Source organism: Kogia breviceps, chromosome 12 (genome assembly GCF_026419965.1).
Source record: "Kogia breviceps isolate mKogBre1 chromosome 12, mKogBre1 haplotype 1, whole genome shotgun sequence".
In the NCBI taxonomy this organism is placed as follows: domain Eukaryota; kingdom Metazoa; phylum Chordata; class Mammalia; order Artiodactyla; family Physeteridae; genus Kogia; species Kogia breviceps.
The window spans coordinates 317,673-340,122 of NC_081321.1; the positions used below are offsets into that span (position 1 = coordinate 317,673).

The 22,450-nt window shown below is 51.7% G+C and overlaps 1 protein-coding gene across 37 annotated transcripts in view; it reads left to right on the forward strand.

Annotated features, from left to right (window-relative positions):
• MICAL3 (microtubule associated monooxygenase, calponin and LIM domain containing 3) overlaps positions 1 to 22,450 on the forward strand; it is a 187,304-nt gene that overhangs the window by 95,346 nt on the left and 69,508 nt on the right. For 30 of the 37 annotated variants that reach the window (XR_009338531.2, XR_010835705.1, XR_010835706.1 and 27 more), the window contains 13 exons: positions 1,712 to 1,969; positions 2,311 to 2,426; positions 5,020 to 5,146; positions 6,029 to 6,125; positions 8,456 to 8,603; positions 10,843 to 11,039; positions 12,322 to 12,434; positions 12,524 to 12,586; positions 13,030 to 13,203; positions 14,573 to 14,656; positions 17,450 to 17,548; positions 19,174 to 19,230; positions 21,240 to 21,347. Coding sequence is in view for 34 of the 37 variants with exons in the window: in XM_067008364.1 (XP_066864465.1) it covers positions 1,712 to 1,969; positions 2,311 to 2,426; positions 5,020 to 5,146; positions 6,029 to 6,125; positions 8,456 to 8,603; positions 10,843 to 11,039; positions 12,322 to 12,434; positions 12,524 to 12,586; positions 13,030 to 13,203; positions 14,573 to 14,656; positions 17,450 to 17,548; positions 19,174 to 19,230; positions 21,240 to 21,347 (1,641 nt within the window). In the remaining 3 variants the exon portion in view is untranslated. Of the gene's footprint in view, positions 1 to 1,711; positions 1,970 to 2,310; positions 2,427 to 5,019; positions 5,147 to 6,028; positions 6,126 to 8,455; positions 8,604 to 10,842; positions 11,040 to 12,321; positions 12,435 to 12,523; positions 12,587 to 13,029; positions 13,204 to 14,572; positions 14,657 to 17,449; positions 17,549 to 17,640; positions 18,113 to 19,173; positions 19,231 to 21,239; positions 21,348 to 22,450 lie in introns of those variants that run through there. The other 7 variants (XM_067008380.1, XM_067008382.1, XM_067008377.1 and 4 more) reach the window with 6 other exon arrangements.

The window sequence follows — 22,450 nt, forward strand, 5'->3', positions numbered from 1 at the left end:
TCAGCACGTGGCCAGCACTGTCCCAGGAGTACCCCAGCCCACTCCCCACTCCCACTTTGGGCTGTGCAAAGCAAATCTCAGACAGCATTTCACGCATAAATATTCATTTTAATTTCAGGTGGTTCTGTTTGTGGTTATGATGAGTTCTATATATGACCAATTATTGGTTGGTTAATAGGTCATCTTTTGGGAGGGGTTTATAGAGGGAAGGCAGTTAGACCAAGAAGCAAAAATTGGTGTTTATGGGAGCCTGAGAACGGTTCTGGTTTTACTGCAGGTATGGTTACAGTGCCTGAATCAGGCTATATTTGGACCTCTTTATGGCCCGACAATGAGGGCCCTTGTTGACCCAGAGCCAGGGCCAGCTAAGCCATTTTTGCAGATGACTAACTGTATGACATTCCCTGAGATGATGATCAGAATATGGACTCAGAGAACCACAGGCGGATGGTTCCTTAAGGAGAGTTTCTTAAGTCTTACTTGGTCTTGTTGGTCTGGATTTGAGAATTAACTGTCCCTGTGTGATGAGTGGAGAGAAGAGGCACCAGCTGCGGTGATTCAGGCCTGTGCAGTTCCCAGCGCAGGCTGGTGGCTGAATTTCAGGATGTCCTTTGTCTCTGCAGGATGACGAAGAGTTGGGTGACTTCGGTCTGAGTTATGGTGCTGCCTTGTCTGCAGGCGGTGCTGGGGAGCTGGCAGCTGGGAGCTTGTGGGCCTCGTGTCTGTGTCTCAGCCCCGTGGCCCTTTATGCGTGTGAGGAGAACAGGACAGAGCAGTGGGCACGGCCCATTCTGCCAGAAGCATGAGCAAGATATATTTGGTTGGATGCTCTATCAGTAAGAAATAGCCAGTGAACCCATTGCTACGCCTTGGGACTAAGCTCAGACTTAGAGCCCGTGGTGGCCACTTACTAAGTGTTGAACAAACAGTTTCCGGGACCAACCTGAGTATTTGTGTTTGGCTTTTACGTCTTGTAGTACCAACGGAAAGTACCTTCAGGGGCACTTGGAAAGCTTAGGTCCCACTTGAGAAGAAAGACTTGGCTCAGTGTGCCAGGAGCCTCCAAAAACAGAAAAGGAGTTTCTCAGTCCTTTCTGTGGAAAGCCCTTTTTCTCTCATCATTGTTTTTCTTTGTTGGTGGATTCCTATGGGGCCTTTCAGAATCCTGTGTATTGTTTTGAAGACTTCTGTTCCATTTTCAATGTATTTCTTCCCGGCCCCCAGGACTCCTATTGTCCCCACCTCCTCATCCCTCTGGCACTGAAGCTTTCCGTTTCTTCCTTGGGGTTCGATGAGCTATGCAAGGTTGAGTGTCCCGTGTAGGTCCAGCTGCTGCCCAGAAGATGGTGACTGCTGATAGCAGCCTGAACTATGAATGCTTTTCAGTTTACAGAGCACCATCACATTGAATCATTGTATTTGGTATTCAGAGCAACTCCGGGAGGTGGAGTGGACTAGAATGAAGAAGCCGTGACTGGTTCCAAGTAGATGGAAAAGCGGGGGCTCTGTTTCTAGGCGGCAAAACCTGTGTTCCTTTAGAAACAGCCTCCCCCCTTTTCTTTTGAATTTGCATAGAAGACTGCTTTTGGAACAGGGAGGGGAAGGCTGCGGAACTAGGTTCCGTGTGGCACGTGCAGCATGGCTGCGGCCGGCGGTCTCTTGCGCCCCTGCCCGGGCGTTTCCATCGAGCCTCTTCTCCCTCTGGAGACAGGACTACGCCGACACGGAGCTCCTGCTGTCCCGGGAGAATGTGGACCAGGAGGCCCTGCTGAGCTATGCCCGGGAGGCGGCCGACTTCTCCACCCAGCAGCAGCTGCCCTCCCTGGACTTTGCCATCAACCACTACGGGCAGCCCGACGTGGCCATGTTCGACTTCACGTGCATGTACGCCTCTGAGAACGCGGCCCTGGTGCGGGAGCACAGTGGCCACCAGCTGCTGGTGGCCCTGGTGGGGGATAGCCTTCTGGAGGTGAGTGCTGAGCAGGGGGAGGTGGCAGTTCGGGTTGGAGGCCTGGCGAGGGGGCATCGCACTGAGGGGCAGCTCTGGGGTCCCAGCTGGGGAGCGAGTGTCTGCGCTGCCACGTGGTCTGGTGTCGCGGGGAGGGCCCCAGGCCACGGGGAGCCCAGGCTTGCCACTGTGGTTGGCAGTTCCGAAGGCTTTGTGACTTGCCCGTCTGCAGGTTGTGAAGTACGGAAGGGAAGGGCAGGGTACAGCTGCTCTTCAACAGCAAACTCTTTCTCTCCTCCTTAGTTTAGTTTCCCTCTTTTAAAAGGTAATTCAGGTTAATTCTTTGTTTTCTGTTTCTGTAGCCTTTTTGGCCAATGGGAACAGGAATAGCCCGGGGCTTTCTAGCTGCTATGGACTCGGCCTGGATGGTGCGCAGTTGGTCTCTGGGAAGGAGCCCCTTGGAAGTCCTGGCAGAGAGGTAACCAGAGGGGCGTCTTTCTGCGGTGACATGGGAGGATCAGTGGTTTGCTCCTCAGGCAGAGTTCAGGTTTCTCTTTTCCTTCTTCATTAATGATGTTTTTATATTTAGGAGAGAGAAAGCAATATAGGTATTCATAAAATCATAGAAACCTAAAGATTATCTAATCTAAGTGATGTTCTCTTATCCCTTTCAAATCAAATTTGTTACTGATGAATGATATCTGAATCTTTGTGTAACATTGAAGGATACTCTCTGATTCCTTTGTGACAGCTACATGAACAAATATTCGATTGGCCAGAAGGTTCATTCGGTTTTTTTCCCTAAGATGGCTCTAGTAGCACTTAGTTGTCTTTAACTTCATTCGAAGCAATTTTGTTAGATCGTATGTGACAGCTGTCATATCAGCCCGCATTTAAAAAAAGACATTGGGACTTCCCCGGTGGCGCAGTGGTTAAGAATCCCCCTGCCAATGCAGGGGACATGGGTTCTAGCCCTGGTCTGGGAAAATCCCAAATGCCACAGAGCAACTAAGCCTGTGCACCACAACTACTGAGCGTGCTCTAGAGCCCTCGAGCCACAACTACTGAGCCTGCGTGCCACAACTACTGAAGCCTGTGCGCCTAGAGCCCGTGCTCCACAACAAGAGAAGCCACCGCAATGAGAAGCCCACACGCTGCAACAAAGAGTAGCCCCCACTCGCCAGAACTAGAGAAAGCCTGTGCGCAGCAACGAAGACCCAGCGCAGCCAAAAATAAATAAGCAAATAAAATAAAATTTTAAAATTAAAAAAAAGGACATCAAAATTGGTGAATTTTTGTGTAGCCATTTTAATATTGAAGATGGAAGAAAAAAAGTAACATTTTCAGCATATTATGCTTTATCATTTCTAGAAAGGTAAAAGCACAACTGAAACACAAAAAAAGATTTGTGCGGTGTATGGAGAAGGTGCTGTGACTGATTGAACATGTCAAAGGTGGTTTGCAAAGTTTTGTGCTGGAGATTTCTTGCTGGACGATGCTCCACGATTGGGTAGACCAGTTGAAGTTGATAGTGATCAAATCGAGATATCAATTGAGGACAATCAACGTTACACCACGAGGAGATAGCCAACATACTCAAAATATCCAAATCAAGCGCTGAAAATCATTTGCTCCAGCTTGGTTATGTTCATCGCTTTGATGTTTGGGTTCCCCATAAGTTAAGCGAAAAAAACCTTCTTGACCGTATTTCCGCATGCGATTCTCTACTTAAATGTAGCAAAAATTTCTGTTTTTAAAACAAATTGTGACGAGAAATGGATACTGTCCAATAACGTGGAATGGAAGAGATGGTGGGGCAAGTGAAAAGAACCACCACCAACCACACCAAAGGCCGGTCTTCATCCAGAGAAGGTGATGTTGTGTACATGGTGGGATTGGAAGGGAATCCTCTACCATGAGCTCCTTCTGGAAAACGAAACGATTAATTCCAACAAGTACTGGTCCCAGTTAGACCAACTGAAAGTGGCACTCGACGAAAAGCGTCTGGAATTAGTCAACAGAAAACACATAATCTTCCATCAGGATAACGCAAGACCACATGTTTCTTTGATGACCAGGAAAAAACTGTTACAGCTTGGCTGGGAGGTTCTGATTCATCTGCTGTTTTCACTAGACATTGCACCTTTGGATTTCCATTTATTCCTTTCTTTACAAAATTCTCTTAATGGAAAAAATTTCAGTTCCCTGGAAGACTGTAAAAGGCACCTGGAACAGTTGTTTGCTGAAAAAGGTAAAAAGTTTTGGGAAGATGGAATTATGAAGTTGTCTGAAAAATGGCAGAAGGTAGTGGAACAAAGGGGTAAATACATTCAATAAATTTCTTGGTGAAAATGAAAAATGTGTCTTTAGTTTTTACTTAAAACCGAAGGCACATTTTGGCCAACCCAGTACATGAAAATAGTGCATTTAATCTTCCTGTCCTTAAACTAGAGAAACTTGTACTAATGAAATCAGTGTGGTAGCAGGGGATGGACTAACATAAGAGAAGAAATTAAAAGTGACTTCGAATCCAAAGGAAAACAACAAAGTGCTTGTGAACATGGACTCTCAACTGTCAGATATTGTGAAGCAGATAATTGCAGATGAGGTAAGGTCTCGGATTCGCTTGCTAATAAAGAACAAGTGCCTTGACCAGAACTAGAGAAAGAGGTTTGCTGGATGAAATTAGTGGTCGATACCTTTTTTTAAGTCTGTTACCTCAGGTACTCTGGGTAAATTTGGCGGCAAGTTTTTCTCATCAGTGATTTTCTTAAAAATTAAACATTGGCCTACTTGCTAAAACAGCACAGCAGTAAAGTAGAGCGAGGCTTGGCTCCCTGCCCACAGCAGTGGACTTGCCCTTCTCCTTGGCCCCTAACAGTCTGGTGCCTGTGGGGTCAGTGAGATGGTGGGGATGGGAAGCCAGGACTTGATGTGGGGCTGGAGGCCACCCGTCCAGGAGGAGGATTTGTCCCACCCTGGACTGTCAGAAAATCGAAATATTATCAAAGGAGAGAGAGGAGCTTCTGGTGCTGTCACTTCTCTGAGCGCACTGTTGTTCGTTGTTGCAGGGAAAGCATTTATAGGTTGCTGCCTCAGACCACCCCCGAGAATGTGAGCAAGAACTTCAGCCAGTACAGCATAGACCCCGTCACCAGATACCCCAACATGAACGTCAACTTCCTCCGGCCAAGCCAGGTAAGTGCCCCAGCCCGTCATCCGTGTCCAGGCCACGGTCGGGACCAGTCAGACTCTGTGAATGCAGGCGCACACAGCATTCCTTCACAATCCAAGCAGACGTCTTCCTGGGTTGGCTGAGGGAGGCCTCTGCCATCGGCAGACGGACCAGCTAGGGCAGCGGGTTGTCTGGTGACCGGAGGGCTCTGTCCCGTCTCCTGGTTCCCGTGGGTGGTGCAGGAGCTCAGCCCGTGTTCTCTAGTCGGGACGTGCAGCAAGTCCCTGCATCCCTGCCACCGGTCCCCGTGACCCGGGGGCCGCCGCTCACCTTCCCTGAACTTGTTTCCCCGTCTGTGCCACGGAGGTCACCACCCCCGCTACTCCCAGGGTCGTTGTGCAGGCAGCCGGCACTGGGCACTGGAGAGAACGTGGAAAGATAAGACCCTCTGCAAGTAAAAGACGCTGCCGGCCAACTCAGAATGTCTAAAGCCTTGTTACTGCGCTGGGAGTGACATTTTACAAAGCATAGTATTCCCAGGGAGCCCGACAATGCTGAGAAAGCAGCCCATTCAACGTATTTGCCTGTGTTCTAGAGTAATTTTTAATTTACTTTACATCTAGGCCTCCGTGTTTGAGGGGGAAACCCGCTGTCACTGGGCAGCAGTCATGGCCCAGCAGAGACTGTGCGAGGGCCCTCCGTGGCTGTCTCTGAGCACAGGTTCTTACAGTTCACATGCATTTGTGTGTACGTGACCCACCGTATCCCAGAAAGGATTAAGGTTGGCGTTGTACCTCCTGACTACACTTTCCCCAGCCTTCCACTTCAGTCAGTGTGCTCTCAGTCGGGAATTTGTTACTTGGTATGTGATTTTCCTTCTTTACAACTTGTAAACTTCCTGCCAGGTGCGCCATCTGTATGATACTGGAGAAACAAAAGATATTCATCTGGAGATGGAGAACCTCGTGAATTCCCGAACTACCCCCAAATTGGCCCGCAATGGTGAGTCCTGGTAATGAAATGGCCTTTCCGCCGTCGAGAGCGTTTTGTGTAATTGGCTGAGCTGTTGGCGTGCACAGTACTGGCTCTCATGTACATGATTCTCACTGGAGGTGGTTTGCCCCCAGGGGACGTTTGGTCGTGTCTGGAGACCTTTTTGGGTGTCAGGACTGGGGGGGTTACTACTGCTCTGCCCCCTGTGGTACACAAATCAGCCCCACAGCAAAGGATCAACTACCTAAAGCAGCAGTGCTGTCGAGGCTGGGAAACCTGGTCTAAGGTGTCGTGAGGGTCTAAAGAGAAATCGGATACAGCGCTGTTGATAGGTTGGGGGGGCGGACTTGGGAGCACACACGCAAACCAAGGTTTTGAGGGAAGGCTTTACAGAAGAAGCAGTGGCCTCTTAGCTGAGGACCTCGACGGCTGCAGGACACAGTGATGGAGGCGGAGCCTGTGCGGTGCGGGCCCCTGAAGAGTTCTTTGAAAGGAGAGTAACCGACCAGCTGCAGGTGAGCTGGGACAGAGAAGGGCACCGGGGCAGAGCAGGTAGTTGAGAAGTGTGCCAGTGGTCAGGCTGGCCGGTCCGGTGTCGATGCTGTGGATGAGAAGGGAGACCGCGTCCAGTAAAGCATGTGGCTTGACAGCATACATAGCGTCTCTGAACTTGGGTTTCCATGTGTGCAAAGTGGGGGTAACCATGCCCACCTCACGCTGGCTGCGAGGACTCGAGGGCGTGTTGGGGTGTTCACTGCAGCACCTGGCATGCAGCGGGGCGTCAGAAGTGGCTGCCGAGAGCATTACGGGGCCACAAGCACTGGCAGAGTCTGAACAAGGACTCGCGGCTGAGAAGATTTGAGCTCTGTCATGGACATTTTGAATTTGACGTGCTGTTGAGATATCAAGGCAGATGTGACCACCAACAGGCAGCTGAAAACATTTTCATCTTCCTCCACTGGGGTGTCATCTCCTTGAAAGCAGAGAGAGTGTGTCTTTTATTTATTTATTTATTAATGGCCGCACCGCATGGCTCGCAGGATCTTAGTTCCCAGACCAGGGATTGAAGCTGGGCCCTAGGCAGTGAGAGAGTGGTGTCCTAACCACTGGACCACCAGGGAAGTGCCCAGAGAGTGTGTCTTCATTCACTGTTATTCTAGAACCTGGACTATTGAAGTCGTCCAGTACATGTTGGATCAGTGGATACACAGACTTGGGAGACATCTGAATAAAGTGAATTTCTGAAGCCAGGAGACTTATGATGGTGACACCAGCAGTAGTTCTCTGTGTCATTTCAGGATACATTTTCCCTGAAAGACTGAAGTGAAATGGGATTTTTAGATATGCAGTTTTTATTTTGTTATGTTCACAAATTTGTTATGTACAAATGGCTTAGTATAAGGTTAAGTGTTTTCAGCTGCTTAAGGTAAGGAACAGACTTTCTTGGACACAAATAGGAGTTCACAGATTCTTATAAATGTTCTATGTCAGAGCTCTTCTGATGTGATCATGAAAAACGTTTTTTTATAAAGGCTCTTCACGTTTTAGAAGACACATCAGTGACTGGGAAACGTCCCAGTATGTGTGTCTGTGTGTTGAGTTTTTCAAGATGTGACCACTTGTCATACTGAGTGCCAAACCTGGCCTGGTCTGGCGTCCTTGGCCTTGCCTGTGTGGTCCTGCAAAGTTTCTTCACTTGGCAGATTGCTCGGTACCTTGGAAAGTATGAGAGCAAGTGTTTAACTTGCTGCTAGGTGGAATGGAACGTTTCTTCTGAGGTGCTCCCAATGTTACTTTGAAGGGAAGGCGTTTCCTCCGCCACCTGCCGACAGCTCTCCAGGGAAATCTTAGAGCCACCACGTGTGAGGGTGACAGCTCAGCAGGTGGCACCCTTCCCTGTACGTCCCTGTCCTGGAGAGTGGCTGGGACCCTGGGCTTCAGCGTGAGACGATCCACAGCACCCACTTGTGATCTGTCATTCTCTTGGGGCGTGGATGTTGACCTCAGAGTCTGGATAAATTGGTAGTTTCTTGTCTACCATAAATTCCATGGGAATTCCCAGGCAGTCCAGTGGTTAGGACTCTGCAGTTTCATTGCTGTGGGCCCGGGTTTGATCCCTGGTTGGGGAACTAAGATCCCACAAGTCGTGCCGCACAGCCAAAAAAAAAAAAATTAAATTAAATTCCACTCTTATGATACCAGTTAAATAAGTTCTTACTTTTGAAAACCAGTGACAACTATTTTGTCCTTGCCTTCAGTATCCACATAACCTGGTTACGTGGATTCTCTGTCAAAGCTACCAGGTGACCACACTTCCAATAATAACGTTGTTGTTTTAGAGTCTGTGGCTCGTTCCAGCAAACTGCTGGGTTGGTGCCAGCGGCAGACAGATGGCTACGCTGGGGTGAACGTGACGGACCTCACCATGTCGTGGAAGAGCGGCCTGGCCCTGTGTGCCATCATCCACAGATACCGCCCTGATCTGATGTGAGTCCAGACTCTGCTTCATCTGTATTCCCGCAGGACTTGCGAGTGCTCTGCTTCCGAGCGGCCAAACTCTGTACCTTTTCCTAGAACGAGATATATATAAGATACTTCTTCTGGAAGTCGGTCACTAATTTTGATTTATAGTTATATTTAAAGCTGGGTCTGTTAGGCATTGTGTAGCTCAACCCAGGAATTATTAGCTGTTTGTAAAGTCTCAGCACTCAAAACGTGGAAAACTGGTTATAACACCCCCCGGGCCTGTTAACATCACATGAAGGAAAACTCTGTTTCTTGGCCTCAGGCTGAGCGCTGCGTTCAGCCAGCTGTCTCTCCAGTGCTGCTGGTCACGAGGAAAGCCTGGCTGGAGTGTGGGCTGAAGGCACGTGTGTCACTACCAGCAAAGCACTTCCTCCATTCACTGGGGCTTGTCGGCCTTGTCTCTTGTCTCTTGCACTTTTTGCAAGCGTGCTCTGTTACGCCCCTAACACTCAGGTGGCCTTACGCACCTGTGCGGTGACATTTCCTCTTTTGGTCATTCTGTACTCACCTAAACGCAGACTAGTATGACAGGATGACCCAGGTCAGCTGTGGTGACCGGTGCACCCAGATTTCCCCGTAGGCATTCGTTACCATGGAAGCCAAACAAGAAGATTCAGAAACGAGCAGAGCATGTGGCATTATTTTGGCTGTCTGTCCTTTCATCATTAGGTCCACTTAGGGGCCCATTTTTGTGTATTTGTTTTGTTCTAATGATTACTTAAGGAATCCTGAAAGATCTGGCTCTCTTTTATGTTAATAAAAGAAAGCGGGGCTTCCCTGGTGGTGCAGTGGTTGAGAGTCCGCCTGCTGATGCAGGGGACACAGGTTCGTGCCCGGTCCGGGAGGATCCCACATGCCGTGGAGCGGCTGGGCCCATGAGCCGTGGCCGCTGAGCCTGCGCGTCCGGAGCCTGTGCTCCGCAATGGGAGAGGCCGCAACAGTGAGAGACCCGCGTACCACACACAAAAAACAAAACAAAACAAAACAAAAAAACAAACAAAAAAGAAAGGGGCCTCACCTAGTGCTTAGGAGTGGGGGTGCTGACGTACCTGATAAGCGGAAGTGGTCTCTGTGCCCCTGTCCCTTAGCTCATGCCGAGACTGGTGAAAATTGAGTTGAAGTAGGGCTTACTGACCCCTCTGGGGGGCAGGGGACAGCCTGAGAATGACTGCGGTGGATGACGCAGAATTGCTCAGGAGAAGGGCCAGGCAAGTCAGTGCAAGCCCAGAGGGAGGACAGGACAGAAGTGGGAGGGAAGGAGTCCCTGAAGGGAGCCAGGCGCGGAGGGGACACACTCCTGTGGGAATGGACCGAAGGCTGCCGGGGGCCTGGGCGTTTCCTCCTGACGGTGCACAGAGCCGTGAGTAGCTAATTTGGCACCGGTTAAGCTGCCGTGACGTCACTCAGGATGAGTCCCCACGCCTAGTTTAGTAGGCTTAACATACAGCGTAAAGGAGTTTAAAAAATGAAAAACGGTTGCAGAGTCAGCAGGTTAACACAAAATAAGTCCTTCCCAGTTAATCTGAAATCACCTAAAGAACGGTGCTGTCAGTCTTTACTTGATTGAATAGCAAGAAGCCTGAAACCCAGTGGGAAATGGGAAATGTTTGTTAATCTAAATACTTAGGAAAACTCAGAAAATTTAGCAGTGGAGAAATCTTTTGAGGAGTTTTGGAATTTCCCTTTTAATTAGAGGGGAAGGCTGAGTAAGATTCACCAGAGCTGACTTAGTACCTCAACAGCTTGTCGGCTCCAAAGGACACGGGGCGTGATGGTTCCCGGCCTTTAGACACAGCCTGATCCAAATAGGACCTTTATTGTTATTGAGCATGAGTTTAATACATGCAGACCACACGCAGGGCACAGGAGAAACTTAACAAAAACAGTTCCTTTTCTTGAGCTTACGTTTTAGTAAGAACTTTATGTTATTGATAAAGTGTTATGTTTTCCAATTTTTCCCCTCTTTCCTCTTATGGGTACATTGTTAATCCTTTCTCCTCCCTGAGGATGATTTGCATTTCATTAGTAAAAGGAGGGAGACGGAAGTGAGAGAGACAGGTTTGCTCTCCGATTTCAGTGAGGCCTGCACCCTGGATTTTAGCTGAAAGACCAAGAAATAATGATGACTCTGTGATACCGTGTTTTCTGGTCTGGGGACAAGCAGCCCATCTTGACACGTTTTCCTCGTCCTGTTTCTCAGAGATTTTGATTCTTTGGATGAGCAGAATGTGGAGAAGAATAACCAGCTGGCCTTTGATATTGCTGAGAAGGAGCTGGGCATTTCTCCCATCATGACAGGCAGAGAGATGGCCTCGGTCGGGGAGCCGGACAAGCTGTCCATGGTGATGTACCTGAGCCAGTTCTACGAGATGTTCAGGGACTCACTCCCCTCCCGAGGTAAGGGCCCCCCGGGGTGCTGCCGTGTGGCTCCCCTGCCTCTCCTTCCCCCATGCCCCTTCTTCCAGTACCCGCTTCTCTGCACTGTTGGCAGCCCCTCGTTCTGACCCAGGTCTTGCTCAGCAAACCTGCAGTTGTGGAGGCCATGAGCATTCTCGTCTAGAACGTTGTCCTTGACTCCACCGCCCTCGTTCCCTTTCTCTCAGAACCAGACTTTTTGAAAGGGTGCTTTTGCTGTGGCCTGGACTTCCTCACTGCCTAATCTTTGTGACACTTTGCAACCCAGCCGAAACTGTTGTCCGTGGTCGTGAAGAATCACCAGATGCAGATTCTTCCCTCCTCTCTCGCCTCTTGGGTACCTGGCTGTTCTGCGTTGTTCAGCACTTGGAATGACGTCCTTTCTCTTGAAATTCTCTCTTCCTCTTGGCTTCTGTGATCCCGGACTATACTTGCTTCGTTCTCTTTCTTCTGTTAACTGTTCCTTCTCTGGCTTCTCTTTCTTCTCCTACCTTTGAGTGTTTCCATCACGATGCTTACAAGTGTTGACCATGGCACCTGACCTGGTTTACATCCCATTGCCTCCACCTAAAATCACTAAACTTCCCTGTGCCTCAGTTTCCCCATCTGTAAAGTGGGGATAATATGTACATGGCTAGACTGTAATACGCTAAGAAGAGTGTTTGGCGCATGGAAGCACTTAAACAAACGTTAGCAATGTATTATAGGTTTCAATTATTATTTCAACATTACTATTGTTACTAATAAAACATTGGAACCCACAGAGTTTAGGTACCGTTCTCCAGTGCTTCTAGCCCATGTACTTGTAGACATCTGTAGACATCTGTGGCTTTCTCTCATTAGAGATGCAGTTCTTACAACAGACATGCACAACTCTGCCATCAACAAGCATACCCTGAACCCATGACCCGAGTCCCGTCTCCTCCCCCCCCGATGCCCCTCCCTTTCTCTCCCGACCTGAACTTTTCATCTTGAAGTGAGGCTTCGGCACTCTGTTACAACCGGCAAGCACAGGCAGATTGCAGCGTCTGAAAAGCGAAAGTGGAGGTTTTTGTGACTGAAGTGGATTGGGGCAAGCGTTGGTTTTGTTTGTATGGATGGAGAAGAGAAGGCCCAGCGTCCAGGGCTCCGTGTGCATTTTCTCTGTGGAGTTGCTACCGGGTTCAGAGCACACGAACCCTCAGAGCTTCCTGAGGTTCCGAGAGCCTCCTGCAAGGAGGTGCCCTCAGGGCTGTCCTCGGACACTGCTGGTTTCTGCCCACAGGCGCCTTGGACCTGAACGCTGAGGAGAGGGCCGTCCTGGCCGCCAGCACGAAATCCCCCGTCTCCTTCCTAAGCAAACTGGGGCAGACCATTTCCCGGAAGCGCTCTCCCAAGGTCAGTGGAAGGGTTTTCCCTCCAGCTGCAGAACTAATGGCACAGTGCAGTGACTAGAGGAATGCGCTTTCCCTCTGCTCTTGGTGCAGGACAAGAAGGAAAAGGACTTGGACGGTGCTGGGAAGAGGAGAAAGACCAGCCAGTCGGAAGAGGTGAGAAATAACTGGAATTTGCAAGAATGATTGTACTGAATTGCACTCCTTGGCTGAAATGCTTAATTCCCAGATCGGTATTGCTAGATCTTTCCAGTTCACTCTTTGTGAGAATTGTTGTACACAGATGCTTTCTGTGGCCTTTTGCCTTTGTTTAATTTTTTGGAGAGCATCCAGGGAACACACACGTGCTCTGGGCCTTCCTGTCTCTTTGGAATCCCATATGTGGCGAAGGGCAGCAGCTTTCCTGGGATGTGACCACGCCAGCGAGAGCCCAAGTACCTCTTCATACGGCCCTTGGGCCCGAGGCCATCTTGAGATTAGAACCTTGAGGAGAGCCACTGAGCTCGACCTAAAGCATGGACCAGCCGCTGTGCCAGGCCCTGGGGTGTGGGCCGGGGCTTCTCTAACCGAGGCTGGCTCTCGATACCCCTGTTCACCAGGAGGATGCGCCCCGGGGCCACAGAGGAGGAAGGCCTGCGCTGGCCAGTACACCGAGCGACCGGAGGGTGGACGTGGCCCTGGGCAACCAGAACAAGGTGAAGTACATGGCCACCCAGCTGCTGGCCAAGTTTGAGGAGAACGCACCCGCGCAGTCCACGGGCGTGAGGAGACAGGTAAGCCCGGCTCATAGCTCGCCCGCCCGGACCTGGGCTGGCCACAGAGGAAGGCGGGTTAGTGAGTGAGACGGGGAACTTCCCGGTCCTGAGGGCTCAGGGCTCAAGACTGACGTCTGCGTGGGGCAGGGACGAGGGTTCCTGTCCTCACCGGCCAGGCCCACCCAAGGATCTTTAAAACGGGGTGTCCAGATCTGTGTACATAGGTGTGTGTTCACGTACATGCATACGTAAGTAATATAAGAGGTACCTGCTTATTGAGAAAAATGCTGGAAAGTGTAATTAAGACCCCTGTAATTCTGGTAATATTTTGCCATGTTTCTTTCTGGTCTTTTTTTAGTGCATTCTTGTTTTCATGGTTGAGGTCATTCTTAATGTACACTTTCCTGTTCTGCTTTCTTCATGTAACTTTGGGCGTATTTCCATGTTCCAAACTCTTTATAAGCCTCTTCCAAAGTGTGTGCCCCATGCTTTTCTTAACTCTTCCTTTGGTGCTGGATGTTTAGTTGTTTCTCATTTATGGAGGGCACAGAGGTAGACACTCTGGTGTGTTGCACATGGTTTTCCTAGACTGTCCTGGAACTAGGTCATGAGTGTGAGCGCTGTAAAGGTCCTCCATGGGCTGTCCTCACTCCCGGAGTCCTGCTGAGGGCTGGGCTGCCATGTCTGTTAGGTCTCGTCTCTCCTCTTGCTTGTCTAGAAATCACTAAGGCTTCTCCCAAGAGGAGGTACAGGCATTGTGAGATCCACACTGAACATTTCTTCTAAAACTCCTGGTGCGGGGAGCGCCTCTTCATCTTCGCCACGTGCGCCAGCCCTTGTTCCTGTGGACCAGGGGCCAGGCCGACCACCATCACTAACTTCTTCTCATATCTAGTGCTTGGTTAGAGCCTCATGTTCCAGGCATTCGCTCCGAGGTCCACAGAGAACGTGCGGGCTTGATTGTGAACGTGTGAGGCTGTCAGGCGGCTGTAGCAGCCCAGGTTCCATCCTCCTCAGCAAGGCTGGGGTGCTCTCCACTAGAGGAAGTATGTCCCCACTCATTCTGAGTGGAAAGATTCATTTTCCAAGCCAGAATTACTAGTTTAGGCTCAGAGCATTGAGCTTGGGAAAAGGATAATCAGAATTACAGCTTCTGTTTGTCTTTTCTTATGCTGCCTGTGGCTTCGCCCGAGTTGGGGAGGGAGGATTTTCCTTTGTAAGAGTAACTTCCTAGAACTAATTCCGTGCACCCTCCTTCAGTTCATAGATGCGTGTCTATCCTCCGTGAGAACCATTTTTGTGTCTGCTACCTTAATGTGTTTTTTTGTTTTTTTTTTTCTGTCTTCGTGTCCTGTCCCCTACCCAATACTTGGCCTGTGTGTCACAGCCAACACAAGAGCGTGGGCTCAGCCAGCCGTCCTGCTGCCTGCCTGAGCAGGGTCGCCCTGCTCCCGCCCCCCAGTGGAAACAGGTAAAGGAACTGCCCAGGGACCAGAATGGGTGCTGGGCCGTCCCACCTGCTCCTCCTCTGAGCCAGCCGGGTGGGGCCTGCACTGTAGAACCCTAGGTCACAGGGTAGGGATCTCTGTGCGCATTTGAGTGGCGACTCTGGGGGAAAGTTTAACAGACAGTACTGATAGCATTGCATGACTTGTTTAACTCCTTGGGATTTGGGAAACCAGTGAAAAGGGTGGGCTGTTATATTGGTGTTGAAACTAGCTGAAGCTATGTGGTACCTGTGTTCAGTACTTAGCCTTTGGGGTTTTGCTGTTATAACCTTTGTCCCAAGTTGACCTTTGGCTGAGATGCATCCACGTGACCCCTGGAGGACAATCCCGAGTATCTAGAGCTTGGGGCTTGGGGCAGTGGTCTTCTCGTGTTAAACAGGAAAACGTTATCCAAGAAATAGTCTCAAACTGTTTTTTTCCTTGTTTCAGATCATGGATAGAGATGATCATGGGTGTTTTCTCAGTGTTTTGTCCACATTTAAAATACTCTTTTTGGAAATTTTCACTGAAGTTTCCGCAGGATCTCCTGTAAAGCTGCTTCTCCTACATAGTATAGAGTGGGGCAGAAAGAAAGAGGGGCTGGCGCCTGGCGGGGAACAGGAAACCCTCCAGAGCGATGGGAGGCCTCTGCTCTGTTCCCCCCAAGTGACAGCTGTGAGTGCGGCCTGGGTTTGCTGTCTCGTGGTTTGGAATCACTGAGCACTGGGGTTCTGAGCAGTCAGAGGGGCTGACCCTGATTCCCTCCTGTGCTGGGAGCTGCTGGGGAGTGGTGAGTTAGATTTTAGTTGAATTACACTTAGGGCAGAATGTTTCTTTCTAACTTTTCTTTTGATGAGATGCACGTTAAGGCAGGGCCCATGAGGCTGGGGTGGAAGCTTGGGAGCAGCGTCCAAAGTCACCGTGAAGCCATCTGCCTCTCTCCCCATGCTTGGGGAGGGGAAGTATTCTGAGAAAAACTCACTAGAAATTCACTTCTATTTTCCTTACGTACCCTTTGCCTAGGGTAGACCTTTGAAGTCTAGATGGAAGGTATGATTTGAAGGTTAGTCTTGCATTGAGTATTACTAAAGGGGAAGGTGAACTCTGCACTACATTCCCAGGTCCTTACACTAGTCACGGAGGTGGCCTGAGACAGGGAAACACAGTCGGTGGGTGAAGAGGTGACTTTGAGTGCTGGCACATCCTGGAGTGGCTCTGGGTGGGCATCCCAGGAAGCCTGGATCAGGGACCCGAGGGGCCGGCTCGGCCGCCACTGCTGCCTCCGTCCCACGGGAGATGGGCTTGGCTCCCGCTGGGTGCTGGGCTGCAGTGGTGCCCAGAGCCCTGCTTCTCCTGTTGCTGCAGTGGCTGGGAGCCTCCAGCCTGTGCGGGTGCCGCCTGAACGCACCCAGGTGATTTGTGATCATGGTCGGTGGAGTTGAGTTTGTATCGCCAGGCTCTCCAGGCCCAACGGACTCTTAAAGTGAAGGCTGGTCTGGGGAAGGGGCACTGGAGGTGCCGGTCAGCTGGACCCCATTAGATCCTATGTGTAGAGCGGGATTGTAATGTGCTGGGCTGTGACCGCTCACAGGTGACGCCCAGCTCTCACGTCCTCGTGAGATGTGTTCACAAACGACTTATCCCCGGTGCTAAGTCAGGGATGGCGTCGTGAGCCTTGCTTTTGCCCATTTATCCCCTGAAAGACAGAGCACTGGAGGGCCACACCAGTTGGGCACCAGCCTGGGGGCCCTGGGCGCTGACGGCGCACCTTCCTGTGCCTCACTTGCTGTCCCCGGAAGCGGCTCCGACGGAGGCAGGCGGCTGCAGCGAGCACCGCGGGGAGAAAGTGCGCGGATGCCGCTCCTCGTCGCCTTCCCGTGACGCCACCCGGCTCGCCGCCACCTCGTCCCCTTCGGACCTCAGAAGTGGGTCCTGCAGGCGAAGTCTGCGGTGAAGCAGCCTGGGCTTGGCTGTAGATGGTCAGCGGTGTGGGAACAGATGGAGGAGTGGGTTCCGTGGCCTCTTCCCCTCCGGGCTTTGCTGGGAGCCGCCCCACACGGCAGCCCTGGGCGTGAGGAACCTGAGGCTTCCTCTGACTCGGGAATCTGGTGGTTCCTTGAGCACTGCAGCGTGCTGCCAATCAGAGGCAGGTTCACAGGAAGCGGACACCGTGGGGAAGTGATCCACGGGTACTGTGTGGTGTCAGTTAGCAAAAGGTGTTCATCGTATACCCTGTTTCCTGTTCTTTCCTGTTCTTCTGTGGTCGTCTCCCAGAACCTTCTGCGTGTGAGTGAGGGGGCTGAGCAGGGGGAAGCAGTGGCAGGACGTGGGCGTGGGTGGCCCAGGTCAGCTGCTGCAGGTGCCCGGGCGCCCCCGCTGTGGGCAGCAGTCGCCACGCTCCCTCTGTAATGGGAGTCTGTGTGCCCTTCTCTCTACTTGTAACTGAGCGCCTTCTACCCCCCGGCTTCCCTGCTAAGCCAACAGAGAAGAATATGCCCTGGTCCCTGGCATTTAGAAAGTGCTGCCATGCAGGTCCTGACCCCCCACAGTGGCGGCAGAGATGACTCTGGGATCTGCAAACAGAGCACCTCTGCCCCGAGGCCACGACAGGCGGGAACAGGCCCCTGCCTGAACACGCCAATTTGTGCTGAGGATGGATGGGTGGGGAAGGGCCTCTGGGATGCTTTTGGCAAACGCCTTCGGTCCTTCCGGACCCAGCCTCAACGTGGCCACCATTTCACCTGTGTTCTCTCTGTTTGTGTCTATCGGTGTAAAAGCGACAGGAAAAGGAACATTCTCGGACCTGCCCCAAAAAAGTGATCACACTGTCTCCTCCCCCTACTCCGCCTCCCTGTCGGGCACGTGGCGACCAGCAGGTGACCCCCTCTGCATGCTCCGCTGTCCTGTGTGCCTGCCTGCCTGTGTGGGTGTCCAGGGGAGAGACCAAGTCAGGATCCCCTCATTTCAGTGATGACTTACTGGCGAAGCGACCTTTGCTGGTGGACCTCAGGATAGCACATCGTCCGTTCAAACCCTGGGTGCTTTAATCTAGTCCCGCATCACAGGACTACAACCGTGCAGCCACAAACTAAGGTCCCAAAGCCTGGAGAGCATTTTTCTATAACCCCATGGAAGTCGGCCATTTTTGTCTTGCTGCCCAAGGAGACACAGTTAAGGTGAACTTTGGGAAACTTTTTATTAGGACTCCACCCCGTGAGTTTGGCTCCTTCTGATTTTGAGAGCCCTGCCTCTTGCTCATCCAGCTTTTGCCAACAAGCACCTGCCCTTTCCGTCCACCCCACTCACTGTCCAGGCAGACCGCTGGAGAGCTGCTTCAAGGCGAGTTAACCACACGTGCTTTGCGGCCAGCACGCTCATACGAAGTGCATTTACAGAACGGCTTTTTTGACTTGTGTTGTATGTCCCTATAAAGTAAAGCGCTGATTTTGAAGGTCGGGTCTATGGAAAGACATTTTCTCAGCTATGGTAGCCTATTTAGAAGGTGATCCCATACTGTGCCTGATGTGCAGGGGCCCAGCCTGCGCCCCTGGGTCCGGACGCCGAGCCCTGGAGGGTAGTGACCACCCTGGGCCCTGCCTCTGCCCAGAACCAACAGGGGGCGTTTCCTCTGAGTCAGGCGGTGCTCTCAGTGCTTTTCTTGTGTCGTCTCGGTCTGTTCTCACAATAACCCTACGAGGCAGGTCCTGTTATCCTCACCTTTTACAGATGAGGAGACCGAGGTGTAGGCTAGGGAGGCCAAGTAGTTTGTGCGAAGTCACACGGTGAGCAGCGAGCTAGGAGCTGAACCCAAGTGGTGTGACTCTGGAGCCTGAGCCCCGGCCTCGTCCTGCCCGCGGAGACCGCAGGCTCACAGGCTCTGGACAACAGAGTGGCCGCGTCGGGAGCTCCAGGTCAGTTCTTGCAGCGGGGCAGGGCCATACGGTGAATGCTGGGCTATCCAGAGAGTGACTGGGGGCCTAGACGCCCCAACCCCATGTTGCTCTGTTAGTGGTTTCCTCAGGGCAGTGGAGGCAGCGTGGGCCTGTGTCACGGTCCCTGGCCTCTTGGGTACAGCTTCTGTGCTCACCTCGCCCCTTAGTGCCATGTGCTCTTGGAATCTCCTGTGGACTCTTGTCGTCTCTAATGCCTTGGTGTGGAAGTTTCACCCTCCTAACCTGACTCTCCTGTTAACCTTCCACTGAATGCCTCTGATCACATGCCGCTGTATGAAAGAAATATGTTTGTTCCACCTTTGTACTAACCGTAGTTCCTTATTTATCCACGTAGCTGACCTCATTGGAAGCCAGGTGGGAGAACAGCTGTGCAGAGCTGTCCTTGGGTCACAGGATTTGATGCAGATGGGACTGTGGCTGCTTGGGGTTGGGGACCAGTAGGCAACAGGTTATGTGTTGAAATGAACTCTCACTTTCTGGTGCTGTCACTTAGTAGGTCCAGATAGAGCATTTGGATGGAGCTTAAGTTTCTACTTTGTTGCCAACAGATGTACAGTGATCTTGATGCTGACAGCCGTGGCAAGCAGAGTCCCCACCACGAGAGGGTAAAAGCACGACTGTGGCATGGGATGCTGGCAGCCACACAGATGCGGCACGCTGGGGCGGGGGGGCAGGCGTGGCCCGTCTCCCTTGCTTTTTCCACACTCTGGTCACCCAGCCAAGAGCCGGGACTCTTTTCACTAACAATGATGACCCTTGCAAATAGCATTCACCGTGGAACATCCATCCATTCAGCATCAGACCAGATAAGAACCCTGAGAGTTCGTGCCCTGTGAACGGCCTCTTCCCCTCCCTGCCCCCCCCTCCCACTCCCGGATATGCACCTTTGACTTCTGGGGAAGGGTCGAGGTCAGTAAGCAGGAGGCACTTGCGTGGCTACTTCCGGGATCCTCACATAGAAATACCGAGAAAGCCAAAGCTCATAGAGCATGGAGATGCTTCAGGTGTGAAGAGGATGGGGGCAGGAAGGAAGGTGATGACAAGACAGGGTCCATAATGAAAAGCGGTGGCTTATCTGTTCGAGACGCCTGAGCACACCTGGCCATTGTGTGATCTGATAAGTTGCAGAGATGCTCATCTCAGAACCCGCTAACTATGAAACTTTTTTGGTTGTTACTGTTACCCTTAAATGGAGGCCCGAGTTGGGAGTAGCTCTGCAGCCAGGATGAAAAATCATCTCTAACTGTTCATTTCACATGGGCCTTCTCCTCTTATTTTTGCCTCCTCCTTTGCCTTTGCTCTCTGAGAAATGCCCTCACGGCTGAGCAGTAAGTCTGGTTCCCTCCTGGACCCATTAGGAAAGTAATGGTAGCACTGTCTTCCTACCAGTTGCCAGGCAGGAAGCAGGCCCCGGGTGGGGGAGGGGGGGCCTTTCCATGTCACCCGTGTCACCCGCAGCTTCACTGCCTGTGCCCAGCCTCTTTCTTCCTTCTTCCCAGGCTGGTTCCTGTCAAGAAGAAAGCTAGGCACTTTTACTGCACAGGGCAATGCCCTCCGTTTGGGGGAAGGCTTATTTGAGGAGGTGCTGGTGGTCTTGAATGAAACAGGGTCTCAGTGGGGAGCGGAGGGAAGTTGGTGGAGGAAAGAGAGCTGGAACGGGGAAGCTGGTAGAAGTTGGGGCTGCAGGGCACCGAGGACAGGTGGGATTTGGAGCTCAGGAAGCAGCAGGGTTGGCGGGAGTTTTCTTTCACTTCCCCGGTGGGCTGGTCTCCAGGGTCTCCGGTGCAGGGTTCCAATCCAGGTACCCCTGGGGGTCACTGTTTTTGTTCCTTCCTGGACTCTCCCTCCACCGCCTGCCAGTCCAGCTGTGCGCTTGCCTGCTCTCCGCTGTCCGGGGAGTTTCTCTCTGAGCCTCTGGAACAGAGGCTGGTGACACCCCCCATCACCCCGACACGCCTGAAGCTTTGAAGTTAGTGCGAGCTGAAGGCCGAGGGCCGCTTCTTCCCTGTGGCCCGCAGGTATCTCAGCCCGAAGCTGCAGGCAGCGAAGCAGTTACTGCTTGCCAAGCTCGCGGCCCCTCCTGGCTTGGGGACTGGAGGGCCCACTTTTGCTCCACGTGCTGCATGCAGTCTGCAGAGGGTTGGGGCCGGCTCCGGGGCGAGCTCGGTGTCTGAGCCCCACTGGGAGGAGGAGGGGGGGCCGCTTTCCTGGCTTTTATGGAGAAAGCGAGCTTTGCTCCAGAGCTGCCGTCTCTTGTCTGCTCCCCGTAAGGCCGGCAGAGTGACGAGCCGGTGGAATCTCCCTGTGCTCACGAGAAATTCCAGCCCAGGCCGTGGGGGGCTCTGCAGGGCACACAGGACGGGTGCACTCGAGAGCAGGGGTGCAGACAAGGCTTGCTGGGGGGCCGCGTTCCAGCGCGGGTGTGGCTGTGAGCGTGAGGCACCGTGGGAGCCTGGCACGAGCCGTTGGTGCTTCTGGAACTAGGAGCGTTTCTGTACTGTATTTGTCATCCAGATAAAGGGTCTGAAACTGCCAAGTTCCTTGTGTTCAGGTCAGCACGTAACTTTTAACTTAACGTTTCCTTCGATTTTTTCCTCCATCTTGTATTTTATAGCCGGAGCCTGAGCCTCCTCGTCGATTTTTTGCCGACCAGTGGGAGCTTTCTCTAAGCCTCCGCTCTGCCAGCCGCCCTGCGTCTCCCTCCTCTGACTCCCTCCGACAGGTAGCGGGGTCCGGGGCTTGGCCAGGCTCCTCCTCTTCAGCCTGCACTGTCTTCACCCACACGAACAGCAGCCTGGCTCCTTAGGAATCCAGTTGTGTGTGTCCGTCATGCATGTGAGGTCGGTAGGCGTCCACCTGAGTGAAGGAGGCTGCTAGCTTCACTGCAGCAAATTCTGTCCCAGTCAACCCGCTTTCATTATAGTGCAACTGTATCAAATAATAAGAAAGCATTTTGTAGCCATTAGCTTTTTTTAACTCCAGACCTCTTCCTATTAATGTGTTATAAAATATGAACCATAGTGTAATTAAATCTCTCAAAGAGAGTGGTGGATACGCAGTATTCTGGGTGCCTCTTGAATTGTAATCTCTTAAGGAATGAACTCTGCTATTTCCTCTGATGGAACTGACCCAGCCTGGACGAGTTTACAGAGAGATTGCAGGGGCTTTTGTGCTTTCTGTTTGTTTCCTGTTCTTGAGCTGGTAGCAGACTGTACAGAATGATACGCATGTGTGGTGGCCACAGTGTAAGTCCAGAGAGTGCTACATTTCGACTGTTTCTTAAGAGTGGGGAGAGGAAAACCATCTGCTTTTCATGCCAGAAACAAATAGAACTTGAGTCTCCACCTCTCTTAGGGGTGTGCTCGTCAGTACTCTGACATCGCTGAGAACTGAAGGTGACAGGTGGCTTTGCACCAGGCAGCCCTGGGCTATACTTGCTGCGAATGCTGGTTCCGATGGGGGAGCAGGGTCCTGGCTGAACGGGGGGGACCCCGGGCTTGCCCAGCGCCCCAGCCTCAGGCTTGGCGTCTGGCCCGCGCTGCCGCTCACCTGCTGCAGTTGCCTACTCCCTGGCGTCAGCCGTTCGATGTTCAGCTTGGCTGTGCCTGGGTTCCTGTCTGTTCCGGGCTTAAGCTTCCCTAATGTTTCTAATCCAAAGAAGGCTTAGGTCTAAGAGCCACTTGTGTTTCTCGACCACAGATGGGTATAAGCTATGGAGTTAATGAGCAAATGGCACTGTCCTTTGGAAATCTCCTTATTTTAAATTGAAAATATAATTGACTCCTCAGTTCCAGCTGAACCTTGGAGAATTGGTTGCTCATTTGT